Source organism: Arachis stenosperma, chromosome 2 (genome assembly GCF_014773155.1).
Source record: "Arachis stenosperma cultivar V10309 chromosome 2, arast.V10309.gnm1.PFL2, whole genome shotgun sequence".
NCBI lineage: Eukaryota > Viridiplantae > Streptophyta > Magnoliopsida > Fabales > Fabaceae > Arachis > Arachis stenosperma.
In genome coordinates, this window is record NC_080378.1 from 12981538 (window position 1) to 13001391 (window position 19854).

Genomic DNA, 19854 nt, shown 5'->3' on the forward strand with positions numbered 1-19854 from the left:
GCTTAAATGAAAACTTCTAATGAAATCAAACCATTATAAAATTGGCAGAAGATAGAACTTTCATTCAAATTATTTAAAAGGCAATAAAAAAATACAAAAAAAAGGAAAACATAGCACTATAGCAGACATTCTTTAATTTGGCAGATTTATTTAGTAAATAAAGAAATTGGAAAGATATTGGCATTTGGCAACAACTCCTTCAGCGTAAAATGGCAATGCCCCAAAAGAAAAGGAACCTATCTGCGTCACATAACTCACAAGGCTTTGTCTTTAAGAAATTTAATGTAATTTAATCTGCTTTGAAATAATGCCTCTCCTCAGCATTATTAACAAATCCATGGTTGGTCGAGTGGTCCGTTTAAATGTTTAAATTCTGTTTTGTATATATAATAATTTATTGATCAATAGTAAATTTTTAAATGAAGTTTAAATTTACAATAGATTAGTCTTTAATTTGGCAGATTAAAAAATATCATAAAAAAAATTTCCTAAAAATTTTGTTGTCAAACATGTATAATTATATATCCTAGAAAAACTTATAAATAAAAAAATGAGATAAACCTTAAATAAGAAAAAAATGTCATTGCATTATTATTATTATTATTATTATTATTATTATTGGTCTAGCTCACAAAATAGTTCCCAATAAATGATAATCTTTAATATTACTTAATTAATAAGAGTAATATGACAGTTATATTTTTGAAAAGCTTTATAATAAATTTATAGCTCCATAAGAAAAAAAATGCCATGTAAGTATTTAATGATTGAAATGGTAGATTTATAAATTCTTGACAGAATGTAATAGAAGATTGAATTAATTAGATAATAATATTTTAAGAATTTAATATAATATATTAATAGTATAAACTTATTACATATTTATTAATTTATATTTTTTTAAAGACTATTTACATGATAAACATAAAAGATAACTACTTTTACTAAGGTATAAAATTATTTTATATTAATATGAAAATTAAATTTTTAAATTAAAGAGGAAAGTGCAAATCAACAACATGGGACAGGCCACAAATCAAATGTCAAACTTAATATTATAATCTTTGAAGACCAAATCTCATGCAGACCAAAGACGCCAACAAAGTGAGAGAGAAGAGGCTTTCACGTTTGCTCCCTTCAATCACGGGCTTCCACGTGGATCCCTCCAATTCGTGGACCCTATGCTGACATGGACAAAGGGAGTGAAAAGAGAACAAGAAAAACTGTACCAGACAAAAAAAAACACACACACACTAACTCGCTCATATAAATACCATCAGCAAAACACAAAAGCGAAATAGGTTGAAGAAAAAGAAAATAAAGAGGCCGTCCCCGCAACAATTTTAATTTTTTTTTTCCAAAAAATTCTCCATTTTCCTTTTTTACTTTATTTTTCTTCTTCTTCTTCTTCTTCCTATTTTCTTTTTTCTTTTTTCCAATTTAATTATTTTCTCTCTCAACAAACGAACAAACATCAGTACCTCTCACAAAAGAAAAAAAAGAAAAAAAAACACCGTTTCGTTTTTAGCTCTCTTCTTCTCTTCTCCCTCCGCTTTCTAGGGCTGCGAAACATTTTCCGAGAAATTAGAGGAAGCTAGATTGATCGAAGACCTCAACGACGACGACGACGAAGAAGAAAGAAACCAGAAAAAATTTAAAATGATAGTAAAAAATTAGGGAAGAGAAGAACGAACAAAGAAAAAGAAAGAAAAAAAAAAAAACGCCGCGAAGAACTTTCAATTTTTTCACGAATCTGGAGGGATTTCGAATCGCAATCTGGTGGTGGTGGTGGCGGATCTCGGTTGGCGCTGAACCTTCCCTGCCATTTTTATTTTTTGAATCGGCACGGTTGAACGCATTCGGAGCTGTAATAATCGCAGATTTTCTTCCTTTTTTCATGTTGTTGTTGTGGATCTGTTGAAATTAACTGTGTTGTTGATGTGTTTGAAGGATCGAGAGGTAGGAGAACGATGAAATGGGGGACGTTGCTTAAGGACTTCAGAGAGAAGGTTGGCTTCACTCAATCGCCGCCCTCTGTTTCTTCTTCTTCAGCTTCAGCTTCAGCTTCCGCTTCTTTTCCTTCTGCTTCTTCCCCTACATCTCTTCCTTCGTCTTCTCCTAACCACAATGCCTTCTCAGCTTCGCAAATCTCTCCTCTCTCTCCTTCCAGGTTTGTTCCGCATCAACATTCTTCTTTTAGCACTATTTTACTTAATGTAAATCTTTGAATAATTAGTTAAGGAATGCTTTGTTTTAGTCAGGCTAGAGGATTGATACTTCACTTCTTATTTTATTTTATTTTTGTGTGTGTTAAATATAGTTTTTGGCTAAATCTCTCTCAGTGTGAAGTTTGATTCAAATGCATTTGATTATGAGCTTTTTTGAGTTGAAAATAAGTATGATTCAGATGTGCTAGTAGTTGGTTGGTTGAGTTTAAGCAATGGAAATTGTATTCTGTTGTTTGAGTGGGAGGATTTGAGCTTTGGCTATTACATTGGCTTCGAGTTTTGCTTGTGAAGAATGGAAGGGAAAGGAGAGAGACGTGTGGATTTACCTTTCCTCGAAAACTTTATTCAGACAGTTTACTTCTGTAATTGGTATTTTGTGGGAAGTATGAAGGGTTATCGGATTATTTCCAAGATCCTTTATTAACTTTGCTTTCTATTTTCTGCCATTGACTTGAGTTGTCAATTCTAAGCTGTAAGAAGTTTTGTTAGCTTAATTTAAGCCAAAGGGTTATTGCTGGGTAGAGAAAGCAGAGTCTCGTTTGTTCTTAAAACCATGGCAGTTATCTTTGTGTGCATGTGTGCGTGTGTGTATGTCTCTTGAATAATTTAGATTTCCGCGAGATTGCTAGTGTTTGTTTTACTATTAGTTTTTGATTTGTCAACATGGTTACTAAAATTGTTATCTTGTAGGGAAGTACATACAGTACAACTAATTTCATTTCCTTGGCTGATTTTCACTAAATACTATAAATAGTAATGTTCTAGTTTGTGATGATGCATGGTGCAAATGGCATCGTATTAAATTTCAGTAATAGAAAGTTGGAAACTTAATTGCGTGATAGTTCATCAGTAGCTCAATTAGAGAATCAATTTTTTAAATTGCAATCACATAGGCTGATCTGCACATTTAGCTCCGAGCCACCAGATGCTCATATTTATCAATAGAAAGTTTAAAATTAGCCAATGGTTATATAAATGAAAGCACATTTACAGTTAGTTTTGCACATCCATTCATTAATCATTGTCACATGGGAGCATATTTTGGAACATGTCTCATGTTGGTTTATTGTTGAGTCTAAGTTTAAAGAATAAGATATGAACTCATGTTCTTTCATTTAGTGCCTCTAATTTCAAATTCTTGTAATTGATGTATAATATTTGGTGAGAACTGATTCTCAAGCTTTTTATTTTTTATTTTCAATTTTAAATTATTACATCACATGCTTCACTTTTAATGTTACATATGATTATGACCTTTTCTAGCTTTAAATCAGGGATAAACATGAACTGGAATTGGACTTCAAGAGATTTTGGGAAGAGTTTCGGTCATCCAGCTCTGAGAAGGTTCTTTCTCTTTATTGCTTCTTAGGTTTCTGGTGATCTCATTCATATTTGACCTTGAATTGTTCATTATGGTAAATTATCAGTTGCTTATGCTTTGTCATTTGCTTGCAGGAAAAGGAAGCGTCCTTGATTTTGAGTATAGATGCCTTTTGTAAATTAGTAAAGCAGCATGCTAATGTAGCTCAGTTAGTTACCATGTAAAGACACTATTTCTCCTTATCTTCATTCCATACTTATTCATGGATGCCTTACTTTATATGCAACATTTTTGGTGTGATTAAGCATTAGGGCAAATGTTTTGTACTCCAGTAATCGCATTCCTTGTTTTGTAAATACAATTGTCTGTTGGAAATTGCAACATATTGCTTCATTTATTTACTATCCAGTTTGTGTGGTGCAGTAAATGCTTCTTATATGCTTGACTTTTCTTTTCCAAGTGCTTTGTATTGATAAGGATTGCTGAAGGCAAAAATGCAAATACTTAAATTTGCTGTAACTTACAATGATGGCAATTAATGAACTTTTAACTGGTGGTTGATATATGTCTGGTCCAAGAGAGTAAAAATATCATACAGACATGTATGGTTTTTTTTGGTTGAAAAATCATCTCTTATAACCACAAGCAGGTCTAGAGATGTCATTGTCATAAAATAATCATATGGTTTATATAGTTATAGTTATTCTTTCTGAAGATTTTTGGAAAAAAAAGGTAGATTGGTGTTTCCTTCCTGAAGATTTACTGTTCTGAAAGATAAAATGTTATACATGTTGCTGGTGGGATTTTGTTAAGTGATTTTTTATTACATTGATGGCAAACAGGTTAGTTGAGACACACATATTCTCTTTCGTTGTTGGAAGAGCATTTGTAACAGATATAGAAAAGTTAAAAATAAGCAGCAAATCAAGATCACTGGATGTTGCTCAAGTTTTGAACTTCTTCTCTGAAGGCAAAAAGGTATCTCTTGAACATTTCTCTCTCGAAATTGCCCTTTTTTAAAGCTGTACATCCTTTTGTGAATTTACAGTGATACCATTCTTTGCAGGATGACATCAGTCCAGGAGCAAATTTATTAGCTTCAGTTGAAATCCTTGTGTCTGGAGTATGCTTCTCGAAAGATTTTGTGAAAGATTTTGTGTTTCCATCGTTGTAAATTCCTTGATTCTTCATAAGCATTAAGTGGAGTTTTTGTGTGTGCATTTTTCTGCAGCCTATTGACAAACAATCTCTACTTGATTCTGGGATATTTTGCTGTCTCATTCATGTTCTAAATGCCCTTCTAAATCCTGATGTAACCAGTCAACGAGCAAATACTGCTATTGATGATGAAGAGCAGTTGGTATTGCAAAAAGATTATAATGGTGATATTGGGGAAGGGCGCCGACTTGAGGTTCCTTTCTCTCCGTACTATGTATATTTTATGCGTGTTTTTGTGTTTCAATGCACCAGTGGGTGGCATCTAATCATGTTTTAAAGATTTGAATTTTTCTTGTGTGTGACAAACTTAGGCCTAGCAGCCTTTGTTAATTTGAAAATATTGAACAATGATTTGGGCACTAAATTCTAATTGCAATTGTAGCACAAGGCATAATCACTGTATTGCAGTAGTTCGTATAGCAGTTCCTTTCCGTATCCATAGAGCATTGAGCATAAAATACTCGAATTGGTTATCAGTTTATAACTGGAATTTTCCAATTCCTATATTTGCATTTTAAACTAGTTTGCTTTATGTAGGTAGAGGCTAGTGTTGTGCATATCATGAAAGCCCTGGCAAGCCATCCATCAGCTGCACAAAGTTTGATTGAGGATGAGTCACTTGAGTTACTTTTTCAAATGGTTGCCAAGGGATCTTTGATTGTTTTCTCTCGTTATAAGGAAGGACTTGTTCCACTGCACAGTATACAACTTCATAGACATGCCATGCAGGTACGTGAAATGCATGCTTCTATGGTCAAAATAGTGACATATGATGTAAATACTGTTTATGTGAGTAGTTTGAGCTGGTTTTCTGCATCTGATGATTGATTGCCTCACAGTTTTGGTGCTTTTATAATTTTAGATACTTGGTCTACTTTTGGGCAATGACAATGGAAGTACGGCCAAATACATCCGCAAGCATCATCTGGTATGTTGTTATTTTGATTCCTTTTTCTCCCTTCTCTATTGTCAAATAACTTGTGTCACTAGATAGATATGATACCTTTTGTTGTATGTTGTAGTTATGTATATATATTTTCAGCTGTTAAACTTTACTGTACAAGCCAGTGGTCACCAGCAATAGCCTAGATTATTGATTGAGCCTCCAACGTTGGAAACTTATTTTCTTACTATTGGAAATTGGCTCAAGGGGTGGATTGATGTAGCTGTCGGATTTGAATATTGTGAGAAAAGATCTCCTCGTTTCTTCCCCTTGTCATTTTATGCCAAGTGAATAGAAAAACAAAGCATTCACAGCTTCTCATATGATAATCATATTGTGGACCTTGAGCTGCGTAATTACCTATACATGAAATATAATGCATGTTTCATAAAGGAAACATTGTCCATTCTGTATTAGAAAGGCAGATCTGTTATTTAAAGGAAAAAATATTCACAACAGGCTCTTCTGAACATAGCTTAAGGGAAGTACCTGGGAGAAACCATCAGAACACAATGCAGGAGTTACTAACGTCTAATTTTTTGTTTAGGTGGATATGCTAATATATTATAAACAAGTTCCATGAAGTTGGATTTCTTGTGTTGTTAATTTGATTTTGTTGATCTGTTTGGATATTCTTCAAAGAAAAGACAAGGCAATGGGCCGATTTACTCAAGATATTATCTGTGTACTATTCAATTGACCCATTTAAAACTCATGCAAATTGCAAGCATCTCTTCAGCAACCAATACTATATATTTCATTATTTCTACATTCTTTGTAACCATACCCATGAAATTACTATATATCAGTGCTGAAATTTTCCTGTGCTTAACTTAATACAGTTCCAAACATCTTAGGAAGTTGCTGTACACAGTAAAACTATAATGAGCTCAAATAATTTAACATCTTGATAAAATATACATGTACAGTATCATTATAAACTATCATGTATTTGTACCTTTGTTGCTTGCCACTGGCTATATTGTATAATGCTGAGGTCGTTAGTGTTTGCACCTTTTAAGCAGTACAATCGTAGGATATTGTACTGATTATGATTTATTACCTCAAGTATTCATTTTGTTTTGTTGAAATTTATCTTGTGATATATCTTTTTGTCATGCAGATAAAGGTTCTTTTATTGGCTGTGAAAGATTTTGATCCCGATTGCGGTGATGCCGCCTATACTGTAGGGATTGTAGACTTGTTACTTAAGTGTGTGGAATTGTCGCATAGAACTGGTAATTTCCTAATCAATTCTTCCGAGTTACCAAAACCAAAGAGGAAGTACGAGTTTCTGATAGACGGCATAATCATTGACTGCACATATTACTTCACTGCTAGAAAAAAATTGACAGCATTATTGTCCCCATCTACTGTTTGGGTAGTTTTGATTTGTTATATTTATTTTACAGATGCCGGCAGTGTCAGACTTCGTGAGGATATACATAATGCGCATGGATATCAATTCCTTGTTCAATTTGCTCTCACTCTGTCCAACTTGAAAAAAAACCAGGGCTTTCAGTCTATTCATTCCAACACATCTGATGAACAGGATGGTGCTACAGATGGTTCCCAAGATTGCAGAAGAGAAAATTTCGATGACTCCATTCAATATCTTTCACCCACATTATCTAGATTGCTAGATGTTCTTGTTAGTCTAGCCCAAACCGGGCCAATTGAGTCTCCACATTCTGGAGGAAAGGGTTCTAAGAACAAGGGTGGGCCTCATAACAGAAGTCGCACATCATCGATGGATTGGCTTGGTGATGATTTATGGGAGAAAGACATTGATAAAATTAAGGACCTGGAAGCAGTCCAGATGTTACAAGATATTCTCCTCAAAGCAAGTAGCCGGGAGTTGCAGGCTGAAGTATTAAATAGACTGTTCAAAATTTTTTCAGGACATATAGAAAACTATAAATTGTGTCAGCAATTACGAACTGTTCCACTTTTAATTCTAAACATGGCTGGTTTTCCTTCATCTTTGCAAGAGATAATTTTGAAAATTCTCGAGTATGCTGTGACTGTTGTCAATTGTGTTCCTGAGCAAGAGTTACTTTCACTTTGCTGCTTGTTGCAGCAGCCAATAACATCAGACTTGAAGCATACAATACTCTCTTTCTTTGTAAAACTCTTATCCTTTGATCAACAGTACAAGAAAGTTCTGCGTGAAGTTGGTGTTTTGGAAGTTATGTTAGATGATTTGAAGCAACACAGGCATTGGGGTCTGGATGCACAGAATGTTAACCTCCATCCGTTGGAGAGAAAAAATAGCTCGACCAGCTTCAAGAAACATCTGGACAAAAAGGATGCTATTATTTCTTCACCTAGGCTTTCGGAACCTGGTACCGGGAAGTCCCCTATTTTTGATGCTGATGCTACAATTGCTATTGCCTGGGACTGCATGGTATCTTTATTGAAGAAAGCCGAGACTAATCAAGCTTCGTTTCGCGCAGCTAATGGTGTGACTACCATCCTGCCTTTCCTGGCTTCTGATGTACATCGCCCTGGGGTCCTCAGGATATTGACATGTCTTATAATTGAAGATAGTTCTCAGGTTGGTTTAATTCCACAATTTCTTTTTTCTTGTGATGCATCCTGCCTATTAGATTTCTTAGTGCTGTTTTCTTTCCTCTTTACGTGAATCATCATGATGATCGTCTGATTATAATGTCTATTGTCAGGCTCATCCTGAAGAATTAGGTGTTTTGGTTGAAATTTTGAAAAGTGGAATGGTGACTAGTGCTTTGGGGTTGCAATATCGGCTCTCCCTTGACGCAACATGTGATACTATGGGTGCACTATGGCGGGTATTGGGAGTTAATAGCTCTGCACAGAAGGTGTTCGGTGAAGCCACAGGCTTTTCCCTTTTGCTTACCACACTACATGGATTCCAGAATGAAAGTGGGGACGTGGACCAATCTTTATTGAGTGTTTACATTAAAGTATTTACATATTTGATGCGTCTTGTAATTGCTGGAGTTTCGGACAACGTTGTTAATCGAATGAAGTTGCATGCCATTATATCTTCACAGACTTTCTTTGATCTTCTTTGCGAGTCTGGCTTACTCTGTGTTGAGCATGAAAAGCAAGTCATCCAGTTGATGCTAGAACTTGCCCTTGAAATAGTGATTCCACCTTTCTTAGCATCAGAAGGTTCAACTATATCAAATGCCACCATAGATGAGTCATCTCATAATCTTTTATTGACTGCGTCAGGTCCAATTAATCCTGAAAAAGAGAGAGTTTACAATGCTGGTGCTGTTAGAGTTCTGCTCCGTTCTTTATTGCATTTTACTCCTATGGTTCAATTAAAACTTTTAGACTTAATCGAAAAGTTGGCTCGAGCTGGCCCCTTCAATCAGGAAAACCTAACCTCTGTAGGTATGTACTACACCTTTTTGTTTTTGTTTTTTGTTTTCCCATCTCTCTTGACAAGCTCACGCACTTTTGTCCCCCTCCCCCCTCTCTCTCTTATCTATAGGTTGTGTGGAACTTTTGCTGGAGACTATCACCCCTTTTCTTCTGGGTTCATCTTCATTGCTTTCTTTTGCATTGAAAATTGTTGAAGTCCTTGGTTCTTATCGGTAGGGTTCATACTCTTTTTTTTGTTATTGACTGAAAGTGATTGTGTTCCATTTAATGTCCGCCTTAGTTTAAATTTGAATAACTAAATGTTTCTGTTGATTAGGCTATCTGCATCTGAACTTCGTACGCTCATCAGATATGTTCTGCAAATGAAGCTGAAAAATACAGGTCATATAATTGTTGAAATGATGGAAAGGTTAATTTTGATGGAAGATATGTCCTCAGAAACACTCTCTCTGGCACCTTATGTGGAGATGGATATGAGCAAGGTTGGGCATGCTGCTATTCAGGTTTCATTGGGGGAAAGATCATGGCCTCCAGCTGCTGGTTATTCCTTCGTTTGTTGGTTTCAATTTCAAAATTTTTTGAAATCACAGTCAAAAGACAATGACCCATTGAAATCTACTGTTCCCAAGAAGCGGTCCGGCTCCGGTGGATTGCATGAGCGGAACTTTTTAAGGATCTTTTCTGTTGGGGGTACCGGCAATGAAAATGCAACCTATGCTGAACTTTATCTCCAGGAGGATGGTGTTCTGACTCTTTCCACTAGCAGCTCTTCCTTCTTATCATTTTCTGGTTTAGAACTTGAAGAAGGAAGGTGGCATCACCTTGCAGTCATTCACAGCAAACCAAATGCTCTTGCTGGGCTCTTCCAAGCAAGTGTTGCCTATGTTTATCTTAATGGGAAGCTAAGACACACTGGGAAGTTAGGATATTCACCGTCCCCTCCAGGTAAACCATTGCATGTCACTATTGGGACGTCAGCTGGGGTTGCTAGAGTAAGTGACTTGACGTGGAAAATGCGCTCTTGCTATCTATTTGAGGAGGTTCTCACTCCAGGCTGTATGTGTTTTATGTATATACTTGGTAGAGGATATAGAGGGCTTTTTCAGGACACAGATCTTCTGCAATTTGTGCCTAACCAGGCCTGTGGTGGTGGTAGCATGGCCATATTAGATTCGTTAGATGCTGATGTTGCCTTGGCTGCTACCGGTCAAAGACTTGATACTTCCAACAAACAGGGAGATCTAAAGGCAGATGGGAGTGGAATTGTCTGGGATTTGGACAGACTTGGGAACCTTTCCTTACAGCTTTCAGGAAAGAAACTTATTTTTGCATTTGATGGAACTTCTACAGAGTTCAATCGATTGTCAGCTAGCTTTTCAATGCTCAATCTGGTTGATCCTATGTCAGCAGCTGCTTCTCCCATTGGAGGTGTGTGACTAAACTTGGAAAGTTTTGGATTTCATTTTCTTTCACCTATTTGAGGTGCTGTTCCAGTCTGAGTCTTCTTATGGTCATTTTTTATGGTTGCAGGTATTCCACGCTTTGGACGTCTCTTTGGAGATATTTATGTTTGTAAACAAGGTCTAATTGGAGAGACTATCCGTCCAATTGGTGGGATGGAGCTTGTCCTTGCCCTTGTAGATGCTGCAAAAACTAGGGATATGTTGCACATGGCCCTTACTTTGCTTGCTTGTGTGCTTCATCAAAACCCTCAGAATCTCAAGGACATGCAAACATATAGGGGTTATCATCTACTTGCTCTTTTTCTGCATCGCAGAATGGCATTATTTGACATGCAATCTCTTGAGATCTTCTTTCAGATAGCTGCTTGTGAGGCGTCCTTTTCCGAACCAAAGAAGTTGGAAGCCACTCAGACCATTTTGTCTCCTGGATCTGTGCAGGATACCAGTCTTGAGGATCATTATTTGTCAAAGTTTCATGATGATAATTCTTCAGTTGGATCTCATGGAGACATGGATGATTTTTCTGTGCCAAAGGATACATTTAGCCACCTTTCAGAGCTGGAGAATACTTATACTGCTGCTGAAACTTCTAATTGCATTGTTTTGTCCAATGCGGACATGGTCGAACATGTCTTGTTGGATTGGACACTATGGGTAACAGCCCCAGTTTCAATACAAATTTCTTTACTTGGATTTCTTGAAAATTTAGTGTCCATGCACTGGTACAGAAATCATAATCTTACAATTTTGCGTCGAATTAATCTTGTCCAACATTTACTAGTGACTTTGCAAAGGGGTGATGTTGAAGTTCCTGTCCTAGAAAAACTGGTTGTATTGCTTGGTGTCATTTTGGAAGATGGGTTTCTATCTTCTGAGCTTGAAAATGTGGTTAGATTTGTGATCATGACATTTGATCCACCAGGATTGGTTCCACAAAGTCCAATAATGAGGGAGTCAATGGGGAAGCATGTAATTGTTAGAAATATGTTACTAGAGATGCTTATTGATCTTCAAGTCACTATAAAATCTGAAGAGTTGCTTGAGCAGTGGCATAAACTTGTTTCGTCTAAGCTAATTACATATTTTCTTGATGAAGCAGTTCATCCCACAAGTATGAGATGGGTGATGACTCTACTTGGCGTGTGTCTTACTTCCTCTCCAACATTTGCACTTAAATTTCGCACAAGTGGAGGTTATCAGGGTTTGATTCGGGTTCTCTCGAGTTTCTATGATTCCCCAGATATTTATTATATTTTGTTCTGTTTGATATTTGGCAAGCCAGTTTATCCTCGATTACCAGAGGTTCGCATGGTGGATTTTCATGCCCTTATGTCAAGTGATGGAAGTTATACGGAACTGAAGTTTGTTGAATTGTTGGAATCTGTGATTGCTATGGCTAAAACTGCTTTTGATCGAGTAAGCATGCAGTCAATGATTGCACACCAAACTGGTAATCTTTCACAGGTTGGTGCAAGCCTTGTGGCTGAGCTTGTAGAGGGAAATTCTGACATTGCTGGTGAGCTTCAGGGGGAAGCTCTGATGCACAAGACTTATGCTGCCCGCCTAATGGGTGGAGAGGCATCAGCTCCTGCTGCTGCAACTTCGGTTATTAGATTTATGGTTGATCTGGCTAAGATGTGTCCCCCGTTTACTGCAGTTTGTAGACGAGCAGAATTTCTTGAAAGCTGTATTGATCTGTACTTTTCCTGTGTGAGGTTTGTTTTGAGATGAATTTATCTTTTTAGTATAGTTATCCTAAATTTTCTACCTATAATCATAGGGTGACTTTACATAACTTTATTGCATTTGGTCTTTCATAAACTGAAAGAGGTCAGCTTCTTCAAACTAATCCTTTTGTGCTTACAGGGCGGCACATGCTGTTAAAATGGCTAAAGAACTCTCTGCCATGACAGAAGAGAAAACCTTGAATGATTGTGATGATACGTCCAGTTCCCAAAATACGTTTTCTAGCTTGCCTCTGGATCAGGATCAGTCTGCCAAAACCTCCATCAGTGTTGGAAGCTTTCCACAAGGACAGGTAAGTACTAGCTCTGATGATATGGTAGCACCAGTGAACCCTATATCTGGAGGGAAGCCACAAAATGGTGTTACTGTATCGACATCAGAGTCAAATAAATCTGCCCATGAATGTGTCCAAACTGTTCAGAGCTTGGATGGTGATGTTGCTGATCAAGGTTCTGCAACTTCCAGTGCAAATGAATTTAGCTTTCAGGGTATCAAAGGCAATTCGGATATCCTCCCTCCAACTGAATCCCAGAGTTCGGCATCTTTTGCTGTACCAGATTCTCCTGTTTTTTCAGAAAAGTCCAGTTCTAGAGTTCCTGTTGCACCTTCATCACCTGTTGCTGCATTGACATCTTGGCTGGGTAGTGTAACGACAAGCACTAATGAAGCTAAATCTCCTTTGACAGCCACACCTTCTTTTGATTCTTCCATGTCTGCTTGGGAGTTTGATTCACCTTCAGACCTGAAGTCTGGTTCTCAAGGTTCATCTGCCACAAATGCTTACTTCATTGTAACCTCAAAGCTTCTTTTGGATATAGATGATTCTGGATATGGAGGTGGTCCATGTTCTGCAGGAGCTACTGCTGTGTTAGATTTCATTGCAGAAGTTCTTGCTGATTTTGTGACCGAGCAGGTGAAAGCATCACAGGTCATTGAGAACATCTTGGAAAGTGTTCCGCTCTATGTTGATAATGAATCAGTGTTAGTTTTCCAGGGTCTGTGCCTTAGTAGATTTATAAATTTCCTTGAAAGGCGGCTGTTGCGTGATGATGAAGAGGATGAGAAAAAATTGGACAAGATCCGCTGGTCCTCAAATTTGGATGCTTTGTGCTGGATGATAGTCGATCGTGTATACATGGGGGGTTTTCCTCAGCCTTCAGGGGTTTTGAAAACTCTTGAGTTCTTGTTGTCAATGTTGCAATTGGCAAACAAAGATGGTAGAATTGAAGAAGCTGCTCCTGGTGGAAAGAGGCTCTTATCAATTTCAAGAGGAAGTAAGCAACTTGAGGCTTATATTCATTCAATTCTTAAGAACACTAACCGAATGATATTATATTGCTTCCTCCCATCATTTTTAGTGAGTATAGGGGAAGATGATCTTCTTTCACGGTTGGGTTTGCTCACTGAACCTAAAAAAAGATTGTCCTCAACTTCCTCTCAAGTTGATTCTGGAATTGATATATGCACAGTCTTGCAATTATTGGTTGCTCATAGAAGAATTATATTCTGTCCCAGCAATACTGACACAGATCTTAATTGCTGTTTATCTGTGAATTTGATATCACTTCTCTGTGATAAAAGGCAAAATGTACAGAATATTGCCATTGATGTGTTCAAGTATCTTCTGGTACATAGGAGGGCTGCATTAGAAGACCTACTTGTTTCCAAACCTCATCAAGGGCAGCAGCTGGATGTTCTTCATGGTGGTTTTGATAGATTATTGACCAGAAGTTTACCTGAGTTTTTTGAGTGGTATCAAACTACTGAACAGATGGTGAATAAAGTATTGGAACAGTGTGCTGGCATTATGTGGGTGCAGTATATATCTGGATCAGCAAAGTTTCCTGGAGTAAGAATCAAAGCTATGGAAGGTCGTCGAAAAAGGGAAATGGGAAGAAAGGCTCGCGAAGCTGCAAAATTGGATTTAAGACACTGGGAGCAGGTGAATGAGCGAAGATATGCATTGGATTCAGTTCGTGATACAATGTCCACAGAGTTGAGAGTCGTTAGGCAAGATAAGTATGGATGGATTCTCCATGCAGAGAGTGAGTGGCAATGCCATCTGCAGCAACTTGTGCATGAACGAGGTATATTCCCACTGAACAAATCCTCCTTGACAGAAGAGCCAGAATGGCAGCTTTGCCCCATCGAAGGTCCATATCGAATGCGGAAGAAACTTGAGCGCAGCACGTTGAAAATTGATACCATCCAGAGTGTCCTTGATGGGAAGTTTGAATTGGAGGGATCAGAGCTGTCTAAAGTAAAATTTGAAAATGGTCCTGGTGGTGCATCAGATTCAAAACCTTATTTTCAACTTTTGGCTGATGGTGGGAGACAAAGTGATCCTGATGTTGAGCTGTTTGAAGAACCGTTTTCTGATAATTTGGATAGTCTCAAAGATGCAGTTTCTGATAAGAATGAGTGGAATGATGACAAGGGCAGTAGCATAAATGAAGCAAGCCTCCATTCTGCACTTGAACTTGGTGCTAAGTCAAGTACAATGTCGGTCCCAATAGAAGAAAGCACGCAAGGAAGATCTGACATGGGATCTGCATGGCAATCGTCTTCCATGAAACTTGATGATGTCAAGGTTTCTGATGATAAATCTGATAAAGAACTGAAGGATAATGGGGAATACCTAATCAGACCTTTCCTGGAACCATTTGAAAAAATACGATTCAAATATAATTGTGAACGGGTTGTAGGTCTTGACAAGCATGATGGTATATTCTTGATAGGTGAACTCTGTTTGTATGTAATTGAAAACTTCTATATTGATGATTCTGGTTGCTTCTGCGAGAAGGAATGTGAAGATGAACTGTCGGTCATTGATCAGGCTTTGGGTGTCAAGAAAGATGTCACTGGTAGTGCAGATTTCCAATCCAAATCAACATCATCATGGACGACAGCAGTTAAGTCATTAGTTGGGGGAAGGGCATGGGCATATAGTGGTGGTGCATGGGGAAAGGAGAAAGTACATAGCACTGGAAATTTACCTCACCCTTGGCGCATGTGGAAGCTTGACAGTGTTCATGAGATTCTGAAGCGTGATTACCAGCTTCGTCCTGTTGCTATAGAAATATTTAGCATGGATGGATGTAATGATCTCTTGGTTTTCCACAAAAAGGAGAGAGAAGAAGTCTTTAAAAATCTCGTTGCCATGAATCTTCCTCGGAATAGCATGTAAGTTTTGATCCCATCAGCTTTGGTTGAATGCTTTTATGCTTTTACATTCTTGTTGATGAGTCATCCATAAAACAGTTGAGAACTTCAAATATATACAATAACTCAATACTGTTCTTTAGATGCTTTAATGTTTTTTTGCCATGCATCTTTATTCTTAGTTAATTCAGTTCTCATGCGCTTTCTTTTATGTGCGTGTTATTTTATTTACTGCTTTTTGTTGTCACTGATCATGATATTCTGCATTGTATCAGGCTGGACACAACTATTTCAGGATCATCAAAACAAGAAAGCAATGAGGGTAGCCGACTTTTTAAGATAATGGCGAAATCATTTTCGAAAAGGTGGCAAAATGGTGAAATAAGCAATTTTCAGTACCTCATGCATCTTAACACCTTGGCAGGACGCGGATATAGTGATCTTACCCAGTACCCAGTCTTTCCATGGGTTCTTGCAGATTATGAGAGTGAAAATCTTGATTTATCCAATCCTAGCACATTTCGCAGGCTTGATAAACCAATGGGCTGTCAGACACCTGAAGGTGAAGAAGAATTTAGAAAAAGGTTGGTTTCTACGGGTGCTGTCATGGTATTCTCCTGTTTCTCTATTGCGTTGGTTATATATGATTGTGTTGTTTGCAGTCATTGATATGGGATTGTTTTCTTAGTTCAAAGAGGTATGCAGACAAAATGTATATCTGTGGAGATGCAGAACAATTTTTGCGTTTGTGGGAAATTACATTTATTCCTGCTTTAATGTTATAGTAATGATAATATGGAAGGAGATTTGTAACTGTTGCATTTGTTTCGGTAGATCCTCTTGTAACACATTGTCTTTTTTTGTTAGATACGAGAGCTGGGATGATCCGGAGGTCCCAAAGTTTCATTATGGATCTCATTATTCTAGTGCTGGAATTGTCCTATTCTATCTTCTCCGCCTGCCTCCATTCAGTGCAGAGAATCAAAAGCTTCAAGGTGGCCAGTTTGACCATGCTGATCGTCTTTTCAACAGTATAAGGGATACTTGGTTTAGTGCTGCTGGTAGAGGAAACACATCTGATGTGAAAGAGTTGATTCCAGAGTTTTTCTACATGCCAGAGTTCCTGGAGAATCGATTCAATCTTGACTTGGGAGAGAAACAGTCTGGAGAGAAGGTTGTCCTAATGCCAATATTTACTTAGTTATCCTATCCGTATCTATAGACTATAATCAAGAAAGCCAAAATTCAGGTGAAGTTACTGTGTTTTAACAACTATTGTCTATCTTTCAGGTTGGGGATGTTATATTACCTCCATGGGCGAAAGGTAGTGCTAGAGAGTTCATCAATAAGCATAGGCAAGCTCTTGAATCTGACTATGTCTCAGAAAATTTGCATCACTGGATAGACCTCATTTTTGGATATAAGCAAAGAGGGAAGGTGGGTGTCTTATTGCATCTCTAGATATTTGCACCTCCATGTTGTCTGGCTCTTATATTTTCTGAAGCTTACTTTTTTACATTGTTAAATTTTCCCCTTTTTGTTGTCAAAGCTACTCTACAAACTATTGCCACTAATTAGATCCCTGCATTCATATTTATTGAAGGCTCTGGTTGTTTACTTGTGGGGATTCCTAATCATGGACTCCCATGACAAAAGAAGTCTCTTTGCTTCCTTTAGTTTTGTAGAGTTAGGAAACAGTTTTTTGATGTTTTAAAGTCTTCTATTTGCATTGGTGCTTGATTGTCATAATGTGCAATTTTACCATCATTAATTGCATCTGAACTTTGTCATAATTGAAGTTTAGTTATTGATCACTACTATTTATCCCTTATTAATTAAATCATTAGCCAAAATTTGTAGAAATTGAATCCCATGCTATTAAAAATTTATTGGCAGTTGTAAAACTGACATTTCTTGATGACACGGCTAGTAAGTTCAAAATCAATGCCTAAATTTGATTTTTCCTCTTTTTTCTTTTGGTTGTTTCTTCTCTTCTGTTCCTAATCTGTATTTCCCCCTTGTACATTGGACAGGCTGCAGAGGATGCAGTTAATGTGTTCTATCATTATACCTATGAAGGGAGTGTGGACATAGATGCAGTTACAGATCCTGCAATGAAAGCATCTATTTTAGCACAAATTAATCATTTTGGGCAGACTCCGAAGCAACTATTCCTCAAGCCCCATGGGAAAAGGCGAACAGACAGAAAACTTCCTCCCCATCCCCTTAAACATTCCACTCACCTTGTTCCACATGAGATCCGCAAAAGTTCTTCACCTATCACTCAAATTGTTACTTTTAATGATAAAATTCTCATTGCAGGAACTAACAATTTGCTTAAACCAAGAACATATACCAAATATGTTGCTTGGGGTTTTCCTGATCGGAGCTTGAGATTTATGAGCTATGAACAAGACAGACTTCTTTCGACACACGAAAATTTGCATGGAGGTAATCAAATTCAGTGTGCTGGTGTTAGCCATGATGGTCAGATTCTGGTCACGGGGGCCGATGATGGGTTAGTTAATGTTTGGAGAGTTAGCGAGGTTGGGCCCCGTTTCGTGCGACGCTTGAAGTTGGAGAAGCCCCTTTGTGCACACACAGCTAGAATCACATGTCTTCAAGTTTGCCAGCCTTACATGCTGATTGTGAGTGGATCAGAAGATTGTACTGTTATTATTTGGGATCTCAGCTCCATGGCATTCATACGGCAGCTTCCCGAATTCCCAGCCTCCATCTCTGCAGTTTTTGTCAATGACTTGACGGGAGAGATTGTTGCAGCTGCTGGTATTCTTCTCTCTGTCTGGAGTATCAATGGTGATTGCCTGGCATTGATCAATACATCACAACTGCCATCTGATTCTATTCTCTCGGTGACAAGCAGTACATTTTCAGATTGGCTAGACACAAAGTGGTATGCAACAGGTCACCAGAGTGGAGCTGTCAAGGTGTGGCAAATGGTTCACTGCAGTGAACCCGAGAGCTCCCTTAAATCAGGTTCTTCTGGATTGGGAGCGTTAAACCTTGGTGGAAAAGAACCAGAATACAGGTTGATTCTACGGAAAGTGCATAAGTTCCATAAGCATCCAGTCACTGCCCTTCATCTCACAACCGACCTGAAACAATTATTGAGTGGAGATTCCGGCGGGCATTTGTTTTCCTGGACACTACCTGAAGAGAGTCTGCGAGGTTCACTGAATCAGGGGTGATATGGTTAAATGATTATAGTTGTCTTGACTTCTAAGCTTTTGGGGCCAGCCTTTGATCATTGAATCCTGACATAGGGTTGAGAGGGTAGAGTCAGTCCCAATTTGTCAAAAGATGGATTCGTGTTCATTATTCATGAAAGTTCCAGTGAAGAATGCATGGCCTGATCGAAACAGCACGAACAAGGTTGGCAGCGAACAGATGAGACCGCACAGCACATAGAAGAGGGCTAACACCGAGCCGTTGTTTCACTTGATTGGTGAAGTATCTGTAAAGAAAGATGGATGGGTATGTGGAAACAGGAGGAAGCAGAGTTGATCCCGGTGGGTATTCTTGTATTTTCGGTGGCTGGCAGAGCATATTTTGATTTTATTTTTTCTTTTTTTTAGAGAAGTCCACAGTTTTATGTTAATTTGATGTAAATATGTGAAACAGCTTTGTAGTGTGTAATTAAGTTGTATAGTAAAAGGCGAGTCTGTGAAATGGAATGTGATTTTTGAAATGGTGATACTGTTGTGGAACTGCTGATGGCACGAGTGTAATCCATTCTCGGAAATTCTTTTTCCAAGTGACACTGGGGCATTTCTTTTAGTTAATGGTCCCCGTTAAAGTTAAAGGAAAACTTCAGAAAATTTCATGTCATTTTTGTATATTTTGACTAAATATTTTCCATATTTTTGCTTTGAAAAAAAAGTTTTTGGCATGTTCGTTCAAGATTGAACATGGGACTCAACAATAAAATAAATCACTTGCAATTGTAATTTCCTGTATCGTCAACTTGTTCAGATGTTGAAATCGTTCTACTTTAGATTATATTGATACACATTACGTAACCTGCACAGTGAACTTATAGGGCTGTGATATCTCTACTACTAAGGAAAAAGTTGGGATGGTATAACCACTTCTGGTTCAATTTGATTTTGGAATTTAATTTTGAAATACAATACTAAAACTAATTGTAATAGATAATATATGATTGGATATTTGAATAATACAATGTCACTTCAGTTCATCCATTATCAGTTTTACACATATACTTTGTTATATAATATCAGGTCAATAAAAAATAATTACTTTTTTTATTTATTATGTGAATTATCTGAAATTAAACTCATGAGAATTAAATTCTTGATTTTGTCCATTATGTCTTCTTTGAGAATAACTTGTTTATTATAACTAAAGCTAGCGTTG

At 37.5% G+C, this 19854-nt stretch overlaps 1 protein-coding gene across 1 annotated transcript; it reads left to right on the plus strand.

The window, feature by feature from the left end:
- Positions 1–1434: 1434 nt before the first annotated feature.
- Positions 1435–19305, plus strand: LOC130960902 (protein SPIRRIG-like). The gene is made up of 20 exons (XM_057886420.1): positions 1435–1867; positions 1951–2170; positions 3503–3572; positions 3684–3769; positions 4392–4527; positions 4616–4672; positions 4781–4960; positions 5305–5496; positions 5630–5695; positions 6834–6948; positions 7123–8267; positions 8395–9094; positions 9195–9297; positions 9402–10513; positions 10616–12263; positions 12415–15477; positions 15732–16040; positions 16324–16630; positions 16747–16893; positions 17490–19305. The coding sequence occupies exons 2-20, from the start codon at positions 1971–1973 to the stop codon at positions 18663–18665; spliced, it is 10812 nt and encodes a 3603-aa protein (XP_057742403.1). The 5' UTR covers positions 1435–1867; positions 1951–1970; the 3' UTR covers positions 18666–19305.
- The last annotated feature ends 549 nt before the right edge of the window (positions 19306–19854 follow it).